This window comes from Sturnira hondurensis, unplaced genomic scaffold, assembly GCF_014824575.4.
Source record: "Sturnira hondurensis isolate 20B ecotype Veracruz unplaced genomic scaffold, ASM1482457v3 Scaffold0005279, whole genome shotgun sequence".
In the NCBI taxonomy this organism is placed as follows: domain Eukaryota; kingdom Metazoa; phylum Chordata; class Mammalia; order Chiroptera; family Phyllostomidae; genus Sturnira; species Sturnira hondurensis.
Window position 1 is genome coordinate 14002307 of NW_028077910.1, and position 24751 is coordinate 14027057.

The 24751-nt window shown below is 37.0% G+C and overlaps 1 protein-coding gene across 1 annotated transcript in view; it reads right to left on the reverse strand.

Moving 5' to 3' along the window:
* Positions 1-4125: 4125 nt before the first annotated feature.
* Positions 4126-24751, reverse strand: part of SMC4 (structural maintenance of chromosomes 4) — a 38025-nt gene continuing 17399 nt past the window's right edge. Inside the window, exons 11-24 of the mRNA XM_037046637.1 lie at positions 23966-24199; positions 22253-22438; positions 19769-19930; positions 15733-15958; positions 15568-15644; positions 14246-14398; positions 13270-13396; positions 10827-11016; positions 9360-9504; positions 8909-9082; positions 7867-8049; positions 7486-7718; positions 6174-6357; positions 4126-5270 (exon numbers count right to left, since the gene is read on the reverse strand). Of these exons, the coding sequence (XP_036902532.1) occupies positions 5088-5270; positions 6174-6357; positions 7486-7718; positions 7867-8049; positions 8909-9082; positions 9360-9504; positions 10827-11016; positions 13270-13396; positions 14246-14398; positions 15568-15644; positions 15733-15958; positions 19769-19930; positions 22253-22438; positions 23966-24199 (2457 nt within the window). The 3' untranslated portion in view covers positions 4126-5087. The remainder of the gene's footprint in view (positions 5271-6173; positions 6358-7485; positions 7719-7866; positions 8050-8908; positions 9083-9359; positions 9505-10826; positions 11017-13269; positions 13397-14245; positions 14399-15567; positions 15645-15732; positions 15959-19768; positions 19931-22252; positions 22439-23965; positions 24200-24751) is intronic.

Here is a 24751-nt window from a genome sequence, read left to right on the forward strand (position 1 = left end):
ATAAACTAATGATATAAAAAAGATTTTGTTTCCTTATTTTTAGAGAGAAGGGAAGGGAAGAAGACAGGGAGAGAAACATTGGTATGTAGTGAAACATCAAATCAACCAGGTTGCCTCTCCTACACCCTCACCAGTGACCTGACCCACAATCAAGGCATGTGCCCTGACCAGGGATTGAACTGGCGACCTTTCAGTTCACAGGCCAATGTTCAATCCACTGAGCCAGGGCTATGTTCTTTGCTTAGTTTGTTTGTTAGATTCAGTTGTTGATAGGTGTGTGTTTATTGCCATTTTCTTATGCATAGTTTTGATTTTTTCTCTTAAATAAGTCCCTTTAACATTTCATATGATAATGGTTTGGTGATGATAATATCCTTTAGTTTTTTTCTTTCCTTGGAAGCTCTTTATCTGGTCTTCAACGCTAAATGATATCTTTGCTGGGTAGAGCAATCTTGGCTGTAGGTCCCTGCTTTTCATGACTTTGAATATTTCTTGCCAGTGCCTTATAGCCTACAAAGTTTCTTTTTAAAAATCAGCTGACAGTCTTATGGTAATTCCCCTATAGGTAATTAACTTCTTTTGCTGTATTTAGGATTCTCTCTAACTTTTGGCATTTTAATTATGGCATGTCTTGGTGTGGGCCTGTTTGCATCCATCTTGTTCAGGACTCTCTGTGCTTTTTGGACTCGCATGTCTATTTCCTTCAGCAAGTTAAGGAAGTTTTCTTTCATTAGTTTTTCAAATAAAGTTCCAATTTCTTGCTCTTTCTCTTCTTCTGACACACATATGATGTGAACGTTGGTATGCTTGAAGTTGTCCCAGAGGCTTCTTACACTAGCCTCTTTTTTTGGATTTTTTCTTTGTTGTTCTGATTGGTTGTTTTTTTTTTCTTATGTTCCATATCATTGCTTTGATTCTCCGCTTCATCCATTCTGCTGTTAATTCCCTGTAAATTATTATTTTATTTTTTAAAAAGATTTTATTTATTTTTAGAGAGGGGAAGGGAAAGAGAGAGGAAAGCATCAGTGTGTGGTTGCCTCTCATGCACCCCCTACTGGAGACCTGGCCCACAACCCAGGCATATGCCCTGACTGGGAATTGTACCAGCAATCTTTTGGTTCACAGGCTGGCACTCAATCCACTGAACCACACCAGCTAGGGCTGTAAATTATTTTTTGTTTCCATTACACCCTTCATTTCTGCCTGGGTCTTTTTTCTGCTGTTGAGGTATTCACTAAGTTCCTTGAGCATCATTATAACCAGTGTTTTGAACTCTGAATCTGATAGATTGCTTATCTCTCTCCCTGCTGTCTACTTTCCACCTACATTTACGCTACTTATTCTCTGTACCTTTCCCCCCCTCTCTTTCCCTCCCACTCCCCTGCTGATGACCCTCCCTGTGATCTCTATTTCTGTGATTCTGTTCCTGTTCTGTTGTTTGCTTAGTGTTTTTGTTTCTGTTTTAGAATGGTTGGTAATAACTGAGTTTGTCATCATTTTATTGTTAATAGTTTTGACCTTTTTCTTAGATAAATCCCTGTAACATTTCATATAATAAGGGCTGGGTGATGATGAACTCCTTTAATGTGACCTTATCTGGGAAGGACTTTATCTGCCCTTCCATTCTAAATGATAGGTTTGCTGGATACAGTAATCTTGGATGTAGGTCCTTGTCTTTCATGACTTGGAATACTTCTTTCCAGCCCTTTCTTGCCTTAAAGGTTTCTTTTGGGAAATCAGCTGATAGTCTAATTGGAATTCCTTTGTAGGTGACTGTCTCGTTTCCTCTTGCTGCTTTTAAGATTCTCTCCTTATCTTTAGTCTTGGCTAATGTAATTATGTTGTGCCTTGGTGTGTTCCTCCTTGGGTCCAACTTCTTTGGGACTCTGAGCTTCCTGGATTTCCTGGAAGTCTATTTCCTTTGCCAGAATGGGGAAGTTCTCCTTCCTTATTTGTTGAAATAAGTTTTCAATTTCTAGGTCTTCCTCTTCTTTTGGCAAAGATGTCCTGGAGGTTCCTAAGCCTCTCCTCATTTTTTTTTTAAATTCTTGTTTTTTCATTCTGTTCTGGTTGAATGTTTTTTCCTTCTGGTCCACACCATTGATTTGAGTCCTGGTTTCCTTCCTTTCACTGTTGATTCCCTGTACATTTTCCTTTATTTCACTTAGCATCACCTTCATTTTTTCCTTATTTGTGACCATATTCACCCAATTCTGTGAGCATCCTGATTACCAGTGGTTTGAACTGTGCATCTGATAGGTTGGCTATCTCTTCATTTAGTTGTATTTTTTCTGAAGCTTTGATCTGTTCTCTCATTTGGGCCATCTTTTTTTATCTTGGCACACCTGTTATGTGGTGAGGGGTGGAGCTTTAGGTGTTCACTAGGGCGGGGCAACCCACATCCCAATGTGTGACGCTCTCTATGGGGTAGGGGTTGGAGAGGGAACAGTGCTGCTTGCTACACTCTCATCAGTTTTCAGTCACTTTCCCTGCTTCCCACAAGCAAACTGGACCCTTCTGGTGTTGATTCCTAGGTGGGCGGGCTTGTGTACATTCTAGGACCCTGTGGGTCTCTCCAATGAACTCTCCTGTGAGGCTGGGAGTTTCTCCCACTGCTGCCTCAACCCCCACAGTTGTTTTCAGTCAGAGATTTTGAGGCTTTATTTCCCCGCTCTGGAGCCCTGGGTTTTGTCATCTGTCTCGATCCCCAGTTGTGCCTCAGGTTTATCTGCAGCGAATGTGGGACTGCCCAGTCTGCAGTCCACTTCCTTGCCAGGTCCTCCAGCTGCTGCCTTGCCTTGATTCTTCTCCAACCAGCTGCCTGACTCCGCCCCTCCTACCGGTCTGGATGAATGTTTCTTCTTTAACTCCTTGGTTGTCAGACTTCCGTACAGTTCAATTTTCTGTCAGTTCTGGTTGTTTTTTTTCTTTTCAATTATTGTCCTTTTGGTTGTGCGAGGAGGCAGTCTGTCTACCTGTGCCTCCATCTTAATCAACATTTTTAGTCTGACATTTTTTTTTAGAGTGGGGAGGGGAGGGAGAGGACAAAAAACATGGGCGTGAGAGAAACATCACTTGGTTGTCTTTTCTACCTGCCTCGGGACCAAACTTGCAACCCAGGCATGGACGCTGATCAAACCTGCGACCTTTTGGTTCAAAAGACAGTGCACAGTGGAGCCTCAGTGGCTGGAGTATTTGATGTCACTATTTTGTCATTTACCAGTTTATAATGTACTAAAAGTTTATTTTTTTATGCATTGTGTATGAATAAAGTCAAGTACAGGCATACCTCATTTTATTGCACTTTGCAGATTTTGTTTCACAAGTTTGAAGTTTCATGGCAACCCTTCAAGCAAGTCTGTGACAGAAAAATTACAGCTCACTAAAGCCATGTATAATTTTTTTAAAGCAATAAAGCATTTTAAAGTTAGGTATGTACATTTTACTTTTATTATTTTTTGAAGATTTTATTCATTTATCTTTAGAGGAAAAGGGAAGGAGAGAAGGAGAGAAATATCAATGTGTGGTTGCCTCTCATGGGTCCCCTGCTGGAAACTGGCCTGCAACCCAGGCATGTGCCCAGACTGGGAATTGAACTGGTGACCCTTTGGTTTGCAGGCCGGCACATAAGTCATAGAGCCACGGCATCCAGGGTTACTTTGAACTTTTTAAAACTTAGTACTAAGCTCTACTACTCCACTGGTTATTAAAATGCAATAAAATACTTAATTTCATCCACCTCTACTCTCACCAATGAAAAGGCACTTGATTATAATTACAGCCTTTTCTAGTTAGTTTTACAGTAATAATCTTGATTGAAAACAAATGACCAGGGTATGAGGCCAAACTGGCTGCGACATCTATTGCCAGGTTGATTCTGCTGATCCGGCCACTGGGCAGATGTCCCCTTCCTCCCTCACTGCTCCATGTGTGTCCCTTCTGAAGCTGTGTGCACCTTGTTGAAGGCTGTGCTCCCCTGCTAGAACCTCCAAATGAACTCAGGGTCCTTTGTAGAACAGAGCAGTCAAGCTTCCAAAACTCCAGACACATCCAAATGAGGCTCTGCACGTGGCAGTTTGGCCTTCTTTTCACAATGTGATTAAAATTAAAAAACAAAAGACCATACTTGAGTTTCAGATCTTTATTTTTAAGTCCATGCTAATGTATTTACATTATAACACAAATATTTGTTGGATTTTTAGTCCCTAAATAATGCATTACTGAATAATGAGCTAATTAACTCTTATTTTTAAGTCCTCAGGATCAATATGTAGAAATTGAATAGAAAGGGTAAAACCTTTTGACTCAGTACCCAAACTCCTCCTGACAACCAGGTGGTTGACAACTTATTTCCAGTAGCATATTTTTTGAGTGAATAGTGTCAACACACACACATGATAATTTGGTAGGAAACAGTCTTCTATCTTAATTTCCATTTACACTATGGAATTTAACCTCTGTATACTTCACTCTTTATGAAGTAACTATTAGTGGGTATTTCTTTTTACCGTATGCAATATCCTAATCATGTTTACACTGTCTCAGTTTGCTGGCCCTCTTGCAACTGTTTTAAACATATCTCAAATTTTAGACAAGCACAGAAAGTATTTAAATTTTCATCCTTATTATTCAGAATGACTGACTAAAAAAAAAGCTCCCAGTATAAGAGTAACCAACAGTGATTACCTAAATTAGTAACTTAAATTAATGGGAACGCCTTAGGAATTCATAAACTAGTAGCTGGCAGGTCCACAAGAGTATGCTGCATCTTGATAACATGAGCTGGTTTAGAACTTTAAAGTTAACTGAATTAACATACTTTAAACTCTGATGGTAGCAATTTGGGGAAAAGGCCAGTAATCTGACAGTCTAGATATCTTATTTTCTCCATTGTCTGCTGCTCCTTACAAAATTGTCAGATTCTTATAATCTACTAGAAGCAGGTAGAATATTTTATAAGACTTGTAACAGCAGAAACTAGAAGCCAGTCCATGATCAAGTTTATGAATATGAATTTTATACAGCTGTAATCCTTTACAAAGAAAAAAATTCAGTAATACAATACACTGGATCTGTGTTGATTTGATTCAATTCGATGAATCTTCTGTATAAACAAGTTTAACAAAGTCTTTAGATGCAATTTCTTTTGGGTTTACTGCAACACTTTTTGTTATGTCATATGTCTTGTAAATTCCAATAAGTCTATCTGAAATCTCAAACATATTATTTCGAAGAGAGATTATTATGAACTGGGCATTTTTCGTTTGTTCCTAAAGAGAAAGAGTAAGAAACATTAAATATTGACAGGTACATCATACAATAAACATCTAAGCTTTACCTCCCTGTGATCTATAGGGTCTGGCACAAATAACGCCCCCCTCTTTTATTACAAAATCATAGGCATGTAATTATGTAACATAATAACGTCACTCACACTCAAGCAAATCAGGTGACATTTCAGGTAAAATGTTCACTTTAAAACTATAAATTACTACACCCATATTATTCTCCTACCAACTACACTCAAGCAGGCCTTACTTCTGCCAGACCTTGTATTTTATTTAGGTAATGAATTTAACAATACATTGATAATTAACACAAACAGGAATGATGAGATGAATAATTTATGAAACAGTATTTGAGAGAAATTTGAGTATTTCTGAAAGCATGGTTGCTTAGAAGTCTTTTCATGAAAAATGTTCTAGGCAGGATAAAGAAGATTCTAGCTATGTGTCCTCTAGTAATGCATACTATCAATTTATCTTTCTCCAAATGGAAGTATTTGGTTCAAGTAAAGAAGTTTGTTTCTTTTGATACCCCAGGACATGGAGTTAGAAGAAAATAGTTTTAAAAAAGCTCAAAAGTAAGAAATAAGTCAAAGAACCCTGGCTGTATGGCTCATGTGCGACCACAGGTTGAGCACCCACCTGCGAGCCAAAGGGTCACAGGTTCAATTCCCAGTCAGAGCACATACCTGGGTTGCGGGCCAGGTCCCCAGTAGGGGGTGCACAAAAGGCAACCACATACTGATGTCTCTCTGCCTGTCTTTCCTTCCCTTCCCCTTTCCCTAAAAATAAATAAAATCTTCAAAGAAAGAAGTTGAAGAATTCAACCTTCAATGTTTGAGGAACCCATAAAAACATTAGGATAAGAAGCTCTAAATGATTACTTACGTATATGTAAAATGCAACAATGGACACATTTTTAAAATCAAGGGCTGCATCAATCTCGTCCATGAAGTACAGTGGAGTGGGTTTGTAGTGATGAAGAGCAAATACTAAAGCCAATGAACTAAGTGTTTTCTCTCCTCCTGAAAGGTTGAAGATCTTTTTCCAACTTTTCTTAGGTGGTCGAACACTGAAATAATAAAATCTCATTACCTTAAGACTCTGTGATTTATTTTCCATAATCACTTTCCAAGGAATTTCTAACTTGCTTTTCACAAATAAAAGTTTTTTTGGGGGGTGATTTTATAAAAACATAATTGGAGGATGAACATAGAGGAGCATCTACCCAAACTTTAAGATTTAAAAAGTAGGCTAATAAGTACTTTTTGCTATTCTCCCCCCATTGCTAATGCAATTTTTACAGCTGGATGTTAAGATGGAGGCATTAGGTTAAACACACTTTGCCTCTGTGCACAACCACAGCAAGAATTACATCTGGACTACAAAGCAAGTATAACCCCCAGATCTGTCAGAAAATCGAGCTGTACCGGAGTCTGACAACCAAGGATTTCAAGAAGCCACATTCATCCAGACAGGTAGGAGGGGCAGAGATGCATGGAGGTGGAGAGGTGGCACAATGGACAGCCCCACATTTGCGTGTGGTGGATAAAAATCAGATACTTCTGGAGTGATCCCAGCTCCAGGCCAGACCACCTAGCCCAGGGTTCCAGCACCAAGAAGGTAAGACCCCATAACTTCTGGCTGTAAAAACCAGTTGGGGCAGTGGAATAAACTGTGGGATTCTCAAGAGACTCCTCTTCCCTCTTAAAGAGCCTGCACAGGCTTACTTGCACCTGCCCCTTCTGGGATTTAGCACCAGGGCCACAGCTGGAAGGGCACAAGTGGCATATGAGGAGAAAGTGAAGTGTGAACCAGGCAATCTCCAGAATCCAGGCAGTGGCACTGTCCCCTCTCTGAGCCCTCCCCTCCACAGGGCCACAAGTGGTTAAGACAGCTGCTCCACTGGCACTGATGATAATCTCATACCCCCAGGTATGGGGGTACTGGGCCAGAGGGGCAAAAAGTGGGAAAAACTGTGACAACTGTAATAGCACAATCAAGCAAATATACTTAAAATATGCTGTTTGCCCAGGTTTTATGCTCTAAACTGCCAATATGTAAATAATTTAGTATTTATCATCAAAACAAGTTACACATCTTTACACTTTGCGTCCCATCTCTAAACAATACTAAGAGTTTGGAGAAAACACAGAGCTCTGTAATAGGAGGATCCAGAACTTAGGATTTGATTACAAACCTGAACATGATTCCTTCAGAGAAAGGATCCAAGCTGTCTACGAGCTCCAGTTCAGCATCACCTCCCAAAGTAAGCATTTGGTAATTTTCTTTTAATTTATTTGTTATTATATAAAAACCTGCCATGAATTCATTAAGCCTTTGTTTCCGAAGATCTTCATATGCCTGTCTAAAATTATCTCTTTCATGAGTAATTTTGTCCAATTCTGCTACCCGTTGTAAATATAATTCTTCCTATGGAAAGAATGTCATGAGAATAAGCATCTATTCAGTTATAAATCTGAGATGACAACACTGCACATTATATAAAATCAGAGGCCACAGTTGAGACTGAGGACTAATAAGAATTTCTGACTATGATATATGAACAGTTTATTCATACCTTCTTTTTATACTCTGCAATGGCACCAAGGTTTGGTTTCATTTCATGGCACTGGGCTTCCAAAAGTGCAATTTGATTTGTTATAGAATCTGGATTCTTGATGGCTTCAAGATCCTCTGGGCTCAGAACTGAAATCTCTTCAACAGGATTATTTTCTATGGGATGCAGTGATATTTTTGAAATCTAAAAGTGCAATTAAATGAACAGTTAGGGAGGGCATCATACTACTACCATCCACTGTTTAAAAGAATCAAATCAACATTATGATAAATCAATAATATAATGTACCTATATACTATAACAACATATATCAGGGATTTGTAACTAATTTGTGCATCAGCTACTTTTCAAAGGAATTTGAGAAAAATATGATTTTTTTCCAACTATGAAAAAACCAACTATGGTGCATTTGCACAATGGTATACTACTTGGCTGAAAAAAAAAAAGAGAGATAATTTTACCCTTTGTGACAGTATGGAGGGATCTAGAGAACATATGCTAAGTGAAATAAGCCAGTCACAGACAAATACTATGATTTCCCTCTATGTGGAATCTAATTAACAGACTGAATTAAGATGCAAAATAGAGACAGAGTAATACAGAGAGCAGGCTGACAGCTGTGGGGGTGGCAGGATCAAGGAGAAAAAAAAAGTGCTCATGGACATTGACAACAGTGTGGTGATTGTGAGTGGAGGTGAAAGACAGGATAAGGGGAATAAATGAAAATGGGAAAAATTAAATTAAATAATAAATAATAAAAAAAAAAAAGAAGAGAAAAACAGGTGTAGTACTTCCAAGTGTAGCCTTCTGTTAAATCTCCAAATCAGCTCTTCGATGAATATGTTGACTACTCCTAAAAATTGCCCAGATTTTTCTGTATGTAAAATTACTGCATATTGTTCCTTATATTCCCTATAAACTTGGGAAGTCATTATATCATGCAATTAAGAATAACATACCTCACCACACAAACAAAAAACCAAAAAGCTAAACTATTTTTCATAAAAGATAGTTACATTTAATTAAATGGTAAAAATCTCACCTCTTTTTGCCAGTATCTTATTTTAGAATTATGTTCTGCAATGTGACCATCTATTTGTTCAAGTTTCAATTTAATACTAAGTGCATCTTTTTGGAGAGCATGTTCATTTTCTTGAATTACTTTTAGTTCTTGAAGTAGATTACGATGTTCTTTTTGGATCTCTGGTAAGGACTCCTAAAAATCAAGAATAATTGCTAAGGTCAAGATATGACCTTCCCACACAAAGAACAGGTATTTTCATATTACCAAGCTGAAGCTGGCAATCTCTTCCTACGCTTTCATTTTACACGAAAACTTATTTACCCAAAAGTTATAGTATTCATTTTTATTGTACAAGTTAATACAGTTAAATGTTTTAACCTACTAAGCACTATTATGCGAGGCACTGATGTCATATACCAAATCCCTTCAACTGTTTCGAATACCATTCTCCCCCTTCTCCAAGTCTTACCTCTGCAGCATTTGTATTCTTTATGACCTCTGTTGCTTTTTCCTCAAGACTTTTTAGCTCTGCTGTTAAGTCACCTACTTCTTTCGTTGTATCTTTTATTTCTTTTTCTGTGCGAAAGACAGAGTCTTGTGCTTTTTTAAGATTTCTAAACAAGCAAAATAATATATTAAAAACGTGGTAATGTGTGAGTGGTGATCTGCTTCTTAAAACCTCCCAAAGAATTTTTCATGACATACCAATGTGACATTTTTTTCTATTACAGACTTAAAAGATCTGATTTTCAAAACTATCCCTGAATTTGTTTACACATATTTTCTGTTTTTGTTTACACATACACTTGTGGATACTGTAAATTTTATTAAACTCAGTACAAATTAATGAAACTTCCTTATATATATAAACTTCTAGTATAATTCAATCTTATACTCCGAAGCAGGTTCAATCATTATATTCTTTTGTCACTTGTCAGATTGAATATTCTTTTTCTAAAAAGATTTTATTTATTTATCTTTAGAGGGGAAGGGAAGAAGAGAAGGAGAGAAACATCATGGTTGCACCTCATGTGTCCCCTGCTGGGAACTGGCCTGCAACCCAGGCATGTGCCCTGACTGGGAATAGAATCGTGATTGTCTGGTTCGCAGGCCCGAGCTCAATCCACTGAGCTGGGGCAGATTGGATATTCTTAAAGTCACCGTGCTCATTAAGCTATATATTGAAATAAAAACTACATCCCAGTTCAACTCAGGGCAACAAGTGCTTCCAAAGAGGTGTAAGGATGGGGCCAAACTGGGAGGAACAACTGTTTTCTCCCTTGATAAAATTACTTCTACGTTGACAAATGTGTTTAGGCAAAAATTTGCTCCTAACAAATGGCTTATTAGCACCTTTGACCAAAAAGCATCAGAATAGCTTAGTCACCAGATAATAAATATGCAATCATTTTCTTCTAATTTCAAGAGACAGCTATTCACATTTCAACACTTTTATATACATACTTAGCTTTAATTGTTTTAGAACTACTTCAATAAGTGATCTAAAAATTCATTTTAAAACAAGATCTATGAATGGATAAAAAATTTTTTGTGATCTTAGACAATAGAATAATGTAGTTAATTAAGAATTTAAATTACTCAGACAATTGTTCTAAGAGATCTCTAAGATCTAGATCTATTTAATTACCTACTCCTAAGCCAGAGAAACAAAACTAATTTCTATGTCCTCACAACATCTGGGGAGTTACAGAACTACTTTGCCAAGGTATCCCTGCTTTTTTAATTTAAAACAAAACAAGTCATATGATAAACGTTTATAGTGTTCCCCTTACTAAAGTCCTATTAGGTATAACACGGCAGACAGATTCAATAAGTAACAGTAATAGAGACATTCAATGGATATGAAGTATTAGGCCCCTTTCCAATGTGGAGGTAGGGAAGAGGAAGACAGGCCAGGGTAGTACACATACTCTACCTGTCAGCAGTCTTGATTGCTACTTGGGCCTTAGTAATAGCAGAAGCACATTCATCTAATTGCTTATTTATTTTATCAAGTTTGTCTTGCTGAGCCTTGAGTTTATGATTATTAATTTCTACGATGATATTGTGTAACCTTTGAATCTCAGCTTCTATTTTACCAGCTCTCTCAGCCACCTTGTCATATTCTGAAAAAAACAAAACAAAAAAACCCAAACCCTTAATTCATGTTTCTAGGTTAATGAGCACCTGTTGGATGTAAATTTCTTTAGTTAATATGACTAACCTGATGTATTTAAAAGAAATTTTAGACATTGGGGAAAAGCACTTCAAAAAAACTCTTGTCAACATGAATGGTGTTATAACCACCATGGTAAATTCTCTGGCTCAGCTCTGAAAAAAACCCATTCATTTCTCAATGCCTTCATGCACCGAAGCTCATTTCAAAGAAATTTACAACTTTTTCTTAAGGTACATCCTTGATTATTGATCTCATGATTTTTACCATGAGACTATATGCCCATTAACTTCCCAGGGATGAAGAAATTGTGGTCATTTTATTCTGCTAGTCATAGAGTTCTCCTCCACATGTTTCTTATAAAGAGACGGTAAAATTGGAATTCTTTGTAGTACAAGAAAGCTAAATTGCATTTCTTAGATTTCCTTGTACCTAGGATTTAGACACCATTTAGGTCCATTCAATCAAAAGCATTACTTGGGAGGCAAAAGTGATGAATCAAACATGTTTCTGTAAGCAAGCAGTCACAGGGAAGTTCTTGGTGGAGTTAGAAGTTCAGGTGTCCAGTCAAAAGCTTTGTGATTATAGGCAGTGGCATTAACTTTGATGGTACAGATTATAGTGGGTGTAATGTGCTTCTGTTGTTGGTAAATTGTAGTGTTAAGCTTCCAATTTGAGATTTGACTTTCCAATGGTAGGAGAGGCAATATAGCTCCTTTGATAGTTTTGCAGAGTAGCTCAGGAAATTATTCTTGAATGTTTAACTTAGAATTTCTTCAGCCAGCCTAATGATTCTGTAAACAACCTACTATTCTCTCAAACACACACACAGGCCAGATTGGATTCTGTTCTATTTACATCTTAATCACTATACAACACCAGAAGGATGAAAGGTGACAAAAAGGCAAGATTCTCAAGCTACTAAGAATATCTGTGTCTAGACAGGTAAACAAAAAACTGAGCTAACTTATGGAAAGAGATTCCCATAAAGCTCCTAGTACATGTGCGGGCATCTGGCACAGGTGGATAGGATTTACTGAGAGAAAAGGATTGGATACAAAATTAACTATTGCTTCCTTTTTGTCTCTTCTCTATTAGGTAGGTCAGAATCTCAACCTTCTCTGAATCTCATAACTTACCCACTTCTCTTTTTTTGTTCTACATTATCAAGTAACTCTTTAGCCTGATCTTTCAGCTCATCTACTGAGTTAATTCAGTCAACTGGTTTTCAATATTTTTGAGATCACCACTTGGCTCTTGAAAAACAAAACAACCTGTTTTTAGTCTTCTGGCCCTTCTTTATTGTCTAAGGATATTAAATATACACACTTAATAGTTCTACACTGCCAACAGCAGTCATTTTTTTTCAGATCTAAGATGGTTGAGGTTCCATTAGGCTGCCCCTATGTGTCAGGCTCACCTGTAGCTGCAGTGGGGGCTGGCACTATGACTTACCCTTGGGATAGGCCAGCTATGAGGGGCCAGATCTTTAGAATATTTTCTTTCTCATTTTTAAGTATATACAATGCATTTCTTTTTAAATATCAATAGTAGCATGTCTATTTATAAGTAGAAGAAAAAAACTGGCATATAATATCTGTAATTTTAAATTACTACTCTATACCACATTGCCCCAGTCCTTCTCTATTTTTCTGTACATCAGCCAGAGAGATATTTAAGAACTAAACCAATGTAAAACAAAATATTTAATCTGCCCTGGCTGGTGTGGCTCAGTGGATTGAGTACCAGCCTACAAACCAAAAGGTTGCCGGTTCGATTCCCAGTCAGGGCATATGCCTGGGTTGCAGGCCAGGTCCCCAGCTGGGGGTGTGGGACAGGCAACTGATAGATGTATCTCTTGTACATTGATGTTTTTCTCCCTCTCTTCTCCCTTCCTTCCCCTCTCTCTAAAAATAAATAAAATCTTTGGCTTGAATTCTTGTAACACCATATGCTATGTGACCTTGAGCAAATTATATAAACCCTTTCATACCTTGGCTTCCTTATCTGTCAAATATAATTCTCAATTTAATGGTACTTACTTAACCTTAATAGTACTTTATAATCTTGAGAATGAAACAACAGAAACCCTAAAACAGTGCAGTGACTTGCTATTTTTAGCCTACAAACTACTATTTTAAATATTTCGAACATTAAAAATCCATTTTTAATGATCTCAAAAGGTCTGTATCTGTAAACATACCTGTTTTGAAAGCACTAACATTTTCTTCTAGTAATTTCTGCCTTTTTTTGTCGGGGGCTGTAGCAAGTACATTAGCTTCAAGTTCCTTAACTTGGACATTCAAATATTCTTCTTGCTCTGATAAAGGCTACAGAACAGTTTTAACATTTAAGATCAGTATTTTAACTCAGTAACATTTCCTTTAAACATTCTGAACTTAAAAAAAAAAAGGCACTTAAAATCTTTAAAGACCAATATGAAAACAGAAAACAAGAACAATTTATATAAAAAATGAAAATGGCCAACAAACATAAAATGATGGGTAAACTCATTACGAAAGAAAGTTAAAATTTCCTAAGGAAATAATTGGATCAGTATATACCTAATAAGGATATTTTAAACATAGCAATGTACATAAAAACATTTATCAAATTATATAAACAAAAAGCTCTAATGCAACTGCCAAGTAAATTTTCATTGGCTTACAAAGAAAACCACAATTTCTTAATTGAAGAATAGTATAACTCATTAAATTCCACATGTATACTTAATATGTATATCTTTATTTACCACATACATAAACATGTATGCAAACTAGGTTTTAAAAAGCTCAAGGATATACATAAAAATTGAGGGTGATCATCTTTTGAGTATTTTCTGAAAACTTGTTTTTGTTTTTACTTTAAGCATGCATTGCTATTTTATGATTATGAAAACATTCCACTTTGAAAAAAAATGAAAATAAAGGGTCATATAGTTGTTAAGGAAGAGACATTTCTATGGAGTACTAATGGAAACCAGGAATAGTCGTGTCTAGAGCAACACTCTGACGGCATTTATCCATCAGTACTCAGAGAAACAAAATCATCAAGAGGCAGCCTTCTACCTAGAGATCCATCCCCTCCCTCCCTTATATTAAAATTGTAAGCAAACAGCAAAATGCTTCTGCCAAATTACTACTGAACTCCAATAGATTCACTAATACTGACAAGAGTACCTTGATGCTTGCAGTAAACTTTTCTAGGGTATTCCTCATTTCTCGTTGACTATGCTTTAGCGTAACTACTGCTTCCTCCAGTTGTACTTTCTGTTCCTGGATTTTTACTGCTTTTTGAGAGTCTCTCTGCAACTGTGATTCCATTTTATTTACCTACAAAGAAGAGTACCAGTGAAGTAAGTTTTTTTAAGAGCGTTTCAGATTAACAGCAAAGTCAGTTGAAGGTAGGTACCCTATGTAGCTATTTAAGTGGAATGATATAAACTATTTCAAAATTTGGGAAAAATGAAGAAATGAAAGCATAATGGGAAAAAAGTCAGGTATCCAGGACATCCGTGTATATGTGTGTGTTTTACAGATTTTATTTATTTTTAGAGAGAGGGTAAGGGAGGGAGAGAAACATCAATGTGTTGTTGCCTCTCATGTACCCCCACTCAGTGACCTGGCCTGCAACCCAGGCATGTGCTCTGACTGGGAATTGAAGCAGCAACCCTTACTTAGTTCACAGGCCCACACTCAATCCACTTAACTACACCAGCCAGGGCCATGTATATATATATTTAAGGATAAAAAAAAGTAGATATAATGTTCTGAGGGTGATAAGAGAACACAATCTTCCCCATTTTGACATTTGCATATACTTGTAGGCATATATAAAATATTTTGAAATAAAATTTGAAAATATCATCAGAGGTCTCTATTATAGTTATACCTTAAAAAATTACTTTGAAATAGAAAAAAATAATTACGTAATGCAGCAATAATTATGTGGGGGGAAAACAAGTAAAACAAGTTAAATGCCAAACAGTAAATAAATGGTTAAATAAATTATGAAATAGTCATGATCCAAATGTAATAGAAAAACATGTTAAGCATATATTTTCTAATTAACGTTTTATTTTTAGAACTTTTTTAAAAAAAGATTTTATTCTTTTATTTATCTTTAGAGGGGAAGGAGAGAGGGAGAGAAACATCAATGTATGGTTGCCTTTCGTGCGTCCCCTGCTGGTAGTTGGCCTGCAAGGAACCGACCTGCAACCCAGGCATGTGCCCTGACTGGTAATAGAACCGCGATCCTCTGGTTCGCAGGCTTGCACTCAATCCACTGAGCTACACCAGCCAGGGCCTATTTTTAGAACTTTAAAGGCCACTCAATCCACTGAGCTACAGCAACCAGGGCCTTAAATATTAGTCATCTATAGAAATCTGTTAAAATGTGAGAACAGTATATTAAAATGGCTGAATTCTATAGTTATGTATGTTATATGTCAATAAAGCTGTTGTTTTTTTAAAAGTATGACTGTAATTTTAAATATGCCAACCTCTTCTTCAGAGATTTCAACAACTGAAGAACCCATTCTTCCTTTCATTACTTTGCTTCCACCACCAGTCATTGTACCTGGAGAAAAGAGAAGTCAGACTTTAGATGCCTCCTGCAACAAGATTAAATAAAGACAGTCTCAATGTCAGGAATAAAACCGTATTACCTGACTGTTCTATGATTTGTCCCTGTAACGTCACCACTCTCCATCTTCTATCTTTTTGATATGCAACCCTTGTGGCTTGATCTAAGTTGTCAGCTACTAAGGTATCACGTAAAGCAAAGTAAAAAGCTTGGCGAATTTCCTCATCTTTTACTTTTACTAAATCAAATAACCGAGGAGTATGTTCAGGAGTTTGAATTTTAGACATTTTCTTTGCCCATACTGCCATCTAAAAATAAAATAAATATATACATATAAAAAGAATATATTGTTTTAAAGTCATAAGTAATATACATGTAATATATGCAAGGTTCTAAGTATCTGCATAACTGAGTACAGCAGTTCCCCCTTATCTACAGGGGATGTGGTCTAAGACCACCATTGGATGCCTAAAACTGTGCATAGTCCTGGACTCTGTATGTACTGTTTTTCCTATACATACATACCTGTGATAAAGTTTAATTTATAAATTAGGCACAGCAGCAGACTAACAACTAATGAAAGAATGATTATAATTCACTGTAATACAAGTTATATGAATGTGATTTCTCTGGTAACAGATCTGGCTACTAAGTGAGTTACAGGAAAGTAGCAATATAACTTGAGGCAAAGGGATGATCCATGTCTGGGAAGGCAGTGAGAGATTTCATCACGCTACTCAAAATAGTGTAAAATTTAATAAAACTACGACTTCCGCCAAGATGGAGGCGTAGGTGAAAACACTGTGCCTTCTCCCACAACCAAGTTTGAATACAACAAAGGTTTAGTAAACAAAGACGCAGCCAAAGAACTGAAACCTGAACTATACGGAAGTCCGACAACAACGAACCATTCAACTGGGACCTGTAAGGGGGGCAGAGCCAGCAGCGGAGCAGGGTCAGGCAGGAAGAATCCCCCAACCCAGGTGGTCCAGGCATGCAGGCAGCCGGGATAGCACTGCAGTCTCAGTGAGGGTGCGGGGCAGGCTGAGCGTGGTTGCACATTCGCACTCGCAGAGAAACCCAGCAAAGGAGTGAGCAGTGAGATGGACTGTGCGGGCCCAGCGCAGGAGGAGGCAGAGGGGACCGCCACTGATTTACTTTGACCCCGCCCCCACATACAGTGTCACTACCCAGCAACTGAGTTGCCCCGCCCTGGTGAACACCTAGGGCTCTGCTGCTCATACCATACGTAACCGGCATGAACAGTCCAAAATATGGCTCAAGAAGAACTCAAAGCCCCAGAGGCGATAACTCTAAGTGACTGAGAAATAGTGAACCTCTCAGATGCACAGTTCAAAACACTGGTGATCAGGATGCTCACAGAACTGGTTGATTATAGTCACAAGTTAGAGGAACATATGAAGGCTAAACTAATTGAAATGCAGGGAAACGCACAGGAAACCAATAGTGATGGAAAGAAAACTGGGACTCAAATCATTGGAGTGGACCAGAAGGAAGAACAAAACATCCAACCAGAAAAGAAAAAACAAGAATTCAAAAAAATGAGGAGAGGCTTAGGAACCTCCAGGACATCTTTAAACGTTCCAACATCCGAATTATAGGGGTACCAGAAGGGGAAAAGAAACATCGATGAGTGGAAAACATATCTGAACAAATAATAAAGAACTTCCCCACTCTGGCAAAGGAAATATACTTCCAGGAAATCCAGGAAGCTCAGAGAGTCCCAAAGAAGTTGGACCCAAGAAGGAACACACCAAGGCACATCATAATTACACTGCCCAAGATTAAAATGAAGGAAAGAATCCTTGAAGCAGCAAGAGATAAGGGGACAGTCACCTACAAAGGAGTGCCCATCAGACTGTCAGCTGATTTGTCAAAAGAGACCTTACAGGCAAGAAGGGGTCGGAAAGAAGTATTCCAAGTCATGAAAGGCAAAGACCTACAGCCAAAATTGCTCTATCCAGCAAAGCTTTCATTAAGAATGGAAGGGCAGATAAAGTGCTTCTCAGATAAAGTCAAATTCAAAGAGTTCATCATCACCAAGCCCTTATATGAAATGTTAAAGGGACTTATCTAAGAAAAAGTTAAAAAATATGAACAGTGAAAGGACAGCAAACTCACAGTTATCAACAACCACACCTAAAACAAAAGCAAACCAAGAGGACAGGTAGATCAGGAGTGGAACCATAGAAATGAAGAACACATGGAGGGTTAGCAACAGGGGAGTGGGAGGAGAAGGGGGGAGAAGGGGGGAGAAGGTACAGAAAATAGCATAGACAGTAGGTAGAAAATAGATAGGGGGGAGGGCAAGAATAGTAGGGGAAATATAGAATCTAAAGAGCTTGAGACACGTGATCATAAACTAAAGGGGGGGAATGGTGGGGGAGGGGGTGTGCAGGGTGGAGGAGAATGAAGGGGGGGAATAGAACAACAACTAATGGTATAATCAATAAAATATATTTTAAAATGTAATAAAACTTACGAACTGTTTATTTTTGGAGTTTTCCATTTAATATTTTCACAGTTACTTCACTCATTTAAAAAAAGTTATTATAAAACTATCCCTATTAAAAAACAACATGATCTTACATATATACAATTCTAGAGAACCTCCCACAAATCCAGTAAAACTGATCATGAATTTAAGCAAACTTATAGGATACAAGAATGATATATAAAAATTATTTGTATTCCTATACACCAGTATTTAAAAACCCCACAAAACTTGTAAGTTTAAAAAGAAACATAAGACCTGTTTACTGAAGGCAGGCTATGAAACATTACTGTATGAAATTAGACCTTGATAAACAAGACATTCCAGGTGCATGGATTATAAGATTTAACATTATTAAGGTGGCAATACTATCCAAACTGATCTACAGTCATTGCAACCTGTATCAAATTCCAGTCACTTATCAAGGTTTGTAAGTTATATTTTAAAAAATTGGACTTATGAAAAGTTTTTTAAAAATGTGCTTTAGAGGACATCATCAAGAAAGTTAAAATATTTGCAAATGATATATTTGACTAGATTCTTGTATCCAGAATACATAAAGAACTCTTACAAATCAATAATGAAGACAAATAAACCAATTAATGAATAGGCAAAGGATCTGGATATTTCTCCAAAGAAGGCAACAAACAGCCAATAAACACACAGAAAGATACTCATCATTAGTCATCAGGAGATGCACAATGAGATACTACTTTAAGCTCACTAATGTGACTGTAACTAGTGTTGGTGAGGACGCAGAAAAATTAGAATCCTCATACATTGTTGGTAGGAAATGGTATAGCCACTGAAAAAGTTTGGTAGCTCCTCAGAATGTTGAACAGTTCACATTTGACCCAGTAAACCCATTCTTAGGTATCAACCCAAGATAATTAAAAACATATTGGCACAAAAACCTGCACTTGAATTTTCATAGCTATATTTACCCATAACAGCCAAACATAGAAACAACACAAATGCCTAACTGATAAATAAACAATATGTGGTATATCCATACAATGGAATAAAAAGAAATTTAGTACTGATGCATAATACAATATGGATAAATTTGCTCAGTTAAAAGAAGCCATTCACAAAAGGTTCCTTATTGTATGATTCAATTAATATGAATTGTCCAGAATAGATAAATCTACGGTAAGAGACAAAAAAGCTTTGAGGTTACTTGGGGGAATTAGTGACTGCTAATGTGAATGAGGTTTCTTTTGGGGATGATGAAAAAAATCTGGAATTGCACAGGTACAATTAAACCACCTTGTGAATATAGTAAAACTCCCTGAACTGTGTATGTTAAAATGGTGAATTTTATGGGACATGAATTATATTTTTATTGAAATAATTTTTTAAAGCAGTTATTGATGATGGAAATTAGAAATGCACACTATCAGTCACTCTGACAATGGAATGTATAATCCTTTAGAGGAGGAATTACAAAATGTTTTTTCCACAACCATTTAACCTCAGAGCCTAACATAATCCTTAAAACCTATCAGGTGTTCCCTAAATAACGATGAAAAAGCTAGGGGAAAAAAACCCCCAAACGCTCAGCACTTAATGAAACTATATGTAGCTTTTTATGAGTACCTACCTTATCCAAACCTATAAAGGTCGCAACTCCAATATTTTGTCTTTTAAGGAAGTTTACACATTCCTGGGCTGTATCAATAGAATCAACAACAATGTAGTCTAACGCACGACAACAGGAAGAAATAGCAACATCGTATTTTTCATCAATTGCTCCTAAGTCCCCCTAGTATAAAAGAAGGGGCACAAAATCAAGGTGCAATCAGCAAGAAATTAGGCATAGGATCATCTCATAAGTATTCATACAGATTTTGCAAATTACTCTTAACTGAAAAACTCTACTCATACATGGTTTTAAAAAGTACAAAAAGGAGCCCTGGCTAGTGCAGCTCAGTGGACTGAGCGCGGGCCTACAAACCATAATTGCGGTTTGATTCCCAGTCAGGGAACATGCCTGGGTTGCAGGCCAGTTCCCAGCAGGGGATGCACAAGAGGCAACCATACATTGATATTTCTCTCCTCCTCTGCTTCCCTTCCCCTCTAAAGATAAATAAATAAAAAATATTTTTAAAAAAAGTACAAAAGGGGTACACAATGAAAATGTAGGTGTTCCTGTCACTCGACTAGAGTTTTTAATCTACCTTTTAAAAGGTTATGAATATGCAGTTTTAAATTGTTAATGAAAGCACAAAATGAAGTAACTGCTGTCATTGCACAAAAATTAAAATGTTTAAATTTGAAGCCCTGGCTGGTGTAGCTCAATGGATTGAGCGCGGGCCTGCAAACCAGACGATTGCGGTTCGATTCCCAGTCAGGGTACATGCCTAGGTTGTAGTCCAGTTCCCGACAGGGGACATACCAGAGGCAACCATACATTGATATTTCTCTCCCTCTCTCCTTCCCTTCCCCTCTAGAGAAAAATAAATAAAATCTTTAAAAAAAAATGTTTAAATTTGAAACCTAAAAATACGAACTTATAAAATTATAAAACTGAATTATTCAAAGCTAATCTAAGATTATGAAGAGTCCTAATGAAACACATTTGCTTATCAATCTATTATATCATATTTAAACTTCGGTCACCTTCAAAGTACTCTCCATTTGATGAAATATACCTATCCAGATGTTTGAATTTATGTTTTGATGCCTTTTAGAACTTAAAAAAAAAGATTTTATTTATTTACTTTTTGGAGAGAGGGGAGGGGAGGGAGAAAGAGGGACAGAAACATCAATGTGTGTGAGATTCACTGGTTGGGATTCGAACCTTCTATCTTTTGGTTTATAGGCTGGTGCTCAACCCACTGAGCCACACCAGCCAGGGCTGTTTTGATGCCTTTTCGTGCATCTGGTTTTTGTTTCACCTTTTACACATTGGTGAAACATTTCACTTTGAGGACCTTTTTTCATCCAGGGAAACAAACAAAAAAAAAACTTGCTAATATTGGGTGAATATGGAAGGTGGGTCATGGATGTCATGCTGTTTTTTGTGTGGACAGATGCACTTAAAAATTCAATGAAACTGTGGATTGAGTATGAGCTGCAAATCAAAGGGTCGCTGGTTCAATTCCTAGTCAGGGCACATGCCTGGGTTGCAGGCCAGGTCCTCAGTTGGGGCTGCGAGAGGCACACATTGATGTTTCTCCCCCTCTCTTTCTCCTTCCTTTCCCCCTTCTCTAAAAACACATAAAGAAAATCTTTAAAAATAAAAATTCACTGAAGCTGAACTCAACCTCTTAGCAAGGTCAGCTGGTACACTGACAACAGATGGGTTCCCAGAACATTCACCTAGTGGGGAAAGCCTGTACTATAAGGGGCCTGCCTACAAGATAATTCTGTTTTTTTTTTTTGGGGGGGGGGCTCCCTCACTGGATTAAATTGTGTATCTTTGAGAAAATTAGGTGGAACTCACTTAACATTTAGACATGAGTCACCTACGCTGGTAATTTTCATTTGCCCTTGTAAAACACTTTCTTCTGCTCCTTCTCTGGAATGCCGACTCAGGGCGTTCATCAATTGAATGAGGTTGAAATACACATCTCCTCACTGCCTCTGGGCCATCCTCTAGACATGGCTGCAGCTTCCTTCCCTCTTCAGTCTCAGTGGGAATAGTGTCCACTATTGCTAGCTTTGGGTTTCTGAATGCCCCTTGCTGATGTCCCTAACTTGAGCCACCTCCTTCAGTACACTGGTATAAAACCCAGAATGCAATCTGTCAAATTCTTTTTTACAAAAAGAATAGAGTAGCTTTGTTAAGTTTATCACTACTAAAGTTTGTTTTTTTCCTTGGAATTAAAATTACAATCATCCAAATTAAAAAATGAACAAAACCCCCCATTTTTAATGAGAGAATCCGTATTACAAAGAATTTTACCATTCTTCAGTATAAGAGCAAAATGTTTAAAAATGAATGTCCTTTCAAACAAAACAAAAAAATGTTATTTTATTTCAGTGACAATCAGTATACAGTTTAAGTCAAGGTAAGAAAATTATTTATAATGTTTTACTTCACAAAAATGTGTATAGTCATGTCCAAATAAATCTACTTTACCAATCTTCCATATATTCCTGGAATCCTGCCAGCTTTTTTTTCTCTAATTATTGCATCAAGAACTTTCCCCCTACTTTGATTCATTGCTAAGGAACTCTTTGCTTCTTCAACTTTTTGGAAAAGATCACGAACCAAACTTTTGCAACTTGTTTCTTCTTGGGTAAGTTTTTGAAGTTCCTTTTCTTTCTGAAAGTGAAAAGTAAAAATCTTATAATTCTATGCCCAATCATAGCATAAAGGCGGCAACGACAGACCAACAATAAACACTTGAATCAGAACTAAGTGACCATTTGGTTTAGAAAAAATGTGGATGGATTTTCTGTTTTAATAAGGGAATAAATTATTTGGGTCAATAACAAAGAGCATAAATGCACTATGGTTCCAGGAGCGAAACACTGATATTGACAGAGCAAGTAGAGCCAGAGTGTGGAAATCCCAGTTTGGAATTACAGTATGTATAAGTGTGTCCTCATTCTTAAATTCTGCACTAATAAAGAAATAGACTCTGGTACGGAACCCTAGATATGGGTGACCAGGCAGGACTATGGTTATACTATGCTTTGCTTTCTAATAATAAAGAAAATGTATTATATATTATTTTTAATTAAATAAAGAAAAAACATCAAAAAAAGCACAGCTCTGAAACGAAGGGGCACGTGATGAGCGAATAGTACTACTGCTGTATAAAAATGCCAGGATGCCAAAAGGAGAGGAACCACACACATGCACACACACACAAACATTCAAATTCTCAGTTGCTTAATCTGAACTTTTCTCCCTTATCTCCGGGCTTTAAATTATCAGCTCTAATAGCAGTCACACTTGTATAAAGAAAAAGCTCAAGTTATAGCTATAATTTATCCAAAAATGATGTGAATTACTAGGGGGGAGATAGAAGTGGTTACTGGATTCGACAAGTTTACATTTCAATTTTACATGGTCAAGAAATTCCCCAATGACCAAAGAGTATACATTTATTAACATGGAAAAACAAAACCCAAAACTATTATTTCTCTTCAGACTGCATTTTTCTATTGCCATCTTATCTAAAGATGCTTGGGGGATTCAAGTTACAAGATTACTTAGATATATAAGTCACTCTTGACACAAGAGGGTCACCAACTGACTAAACTAGGTATCTTCATTAGTTCAAAGCAGTTTGTAGTTCCAACAAAGAAGCCACATCCATAAATTCAAAAATAGAATACATTAAGATAGCTGGCTGGCATGTTCATCCACAAATATATTTATGGCTTTCATTGATTTGTGCATAATATGTCTACACTTAGATTTAGGAAAAACATAAACTTTCTTTTGTTTAAATTATTTCCATGGGAAATAATGGTGCTAATGAAAAACATCTATACAGATGCTCCTTGACCTAGGATGGTATTACATACCAAAAACCTCACTGTAAGGTGAAAATACCATTAAATCAAAAATGCATTTAATACACTTAACCCACTGAACATGGCCTACATTTACATTAGCCTACAGTTCAGTAAAATCATCTAACACAAAGCCCATTTTATTATAAAGTGTTGAGTATCTCATGTAACTTATCACACATATTGCTTTCACACAACTGTAAAGTTAAAAAATCTTAAGTTGGGGACCATCTGTATACCAGTCACTTCAAACATCAAGATTAAAAAAATACATACAAAACTTGGGTTGACAATGTTCAGATGAAATACAGAAGCAGAGATTTACCTCCTTTAATTCGTGTTCAGTCTGAGGGAGTTTTGCCTCTATATCTGCGATTGCAGCTTTCCTTTCTTTGAGAGTCTCAGAAGCTGCAATCAGAGCTTCCTTGGCCTTACTTAACTGAGACACTGCAGTGTTATGCCCACTGAGATAGATATCAAGTTCTGATTGGGCTACCTCCATCTTTGAACGTGCTTCATTTACCAATTTGCTGAAACCCATGAGTTCTTTCTCTTGACTCTGTTAAAACATAATAGACTCCATTAGTTCTGCAATACTGTGTTTTGAAACCTAAACTGAAATAGAAGCCACGTATTTCGAATTCCATGTAAGAGATTTTACAGATGGAATGGACTAACAGATTTTGCCTAGTTGCCAGTGTTCACTATAGTCTTTTCCCAACTGATTTCATGAGAGCTCAATGAGGTATAGATTAATATGCTCATTTCAGAAATTAAAACAATAGTTAAGAGAACAAAAATTTAGGTCTAAACTCCCTATGGTCTTTGCATACTACATTACCTGAAATGCTAAGTAGTTTAAGGTCTACTCAGCAGAAAGTTCCAACACTAGTCACATACTCGATGAGCAGAAATTTTGGTCCACTATAATGGATTATGAAGAAAAAATCTGTTAGAGCAATGGCATAAGAAAGTCCCTTACAAAAGTCTGATCTCTTCATTTCACACATTAAGGAATAGATCCAGAAATATCAGGTTCTGTCCAAGGTCATTATAGAATCAGTTTAAATGTTTGATGGTGAAAATCATGAACACTAACACACACACAAAT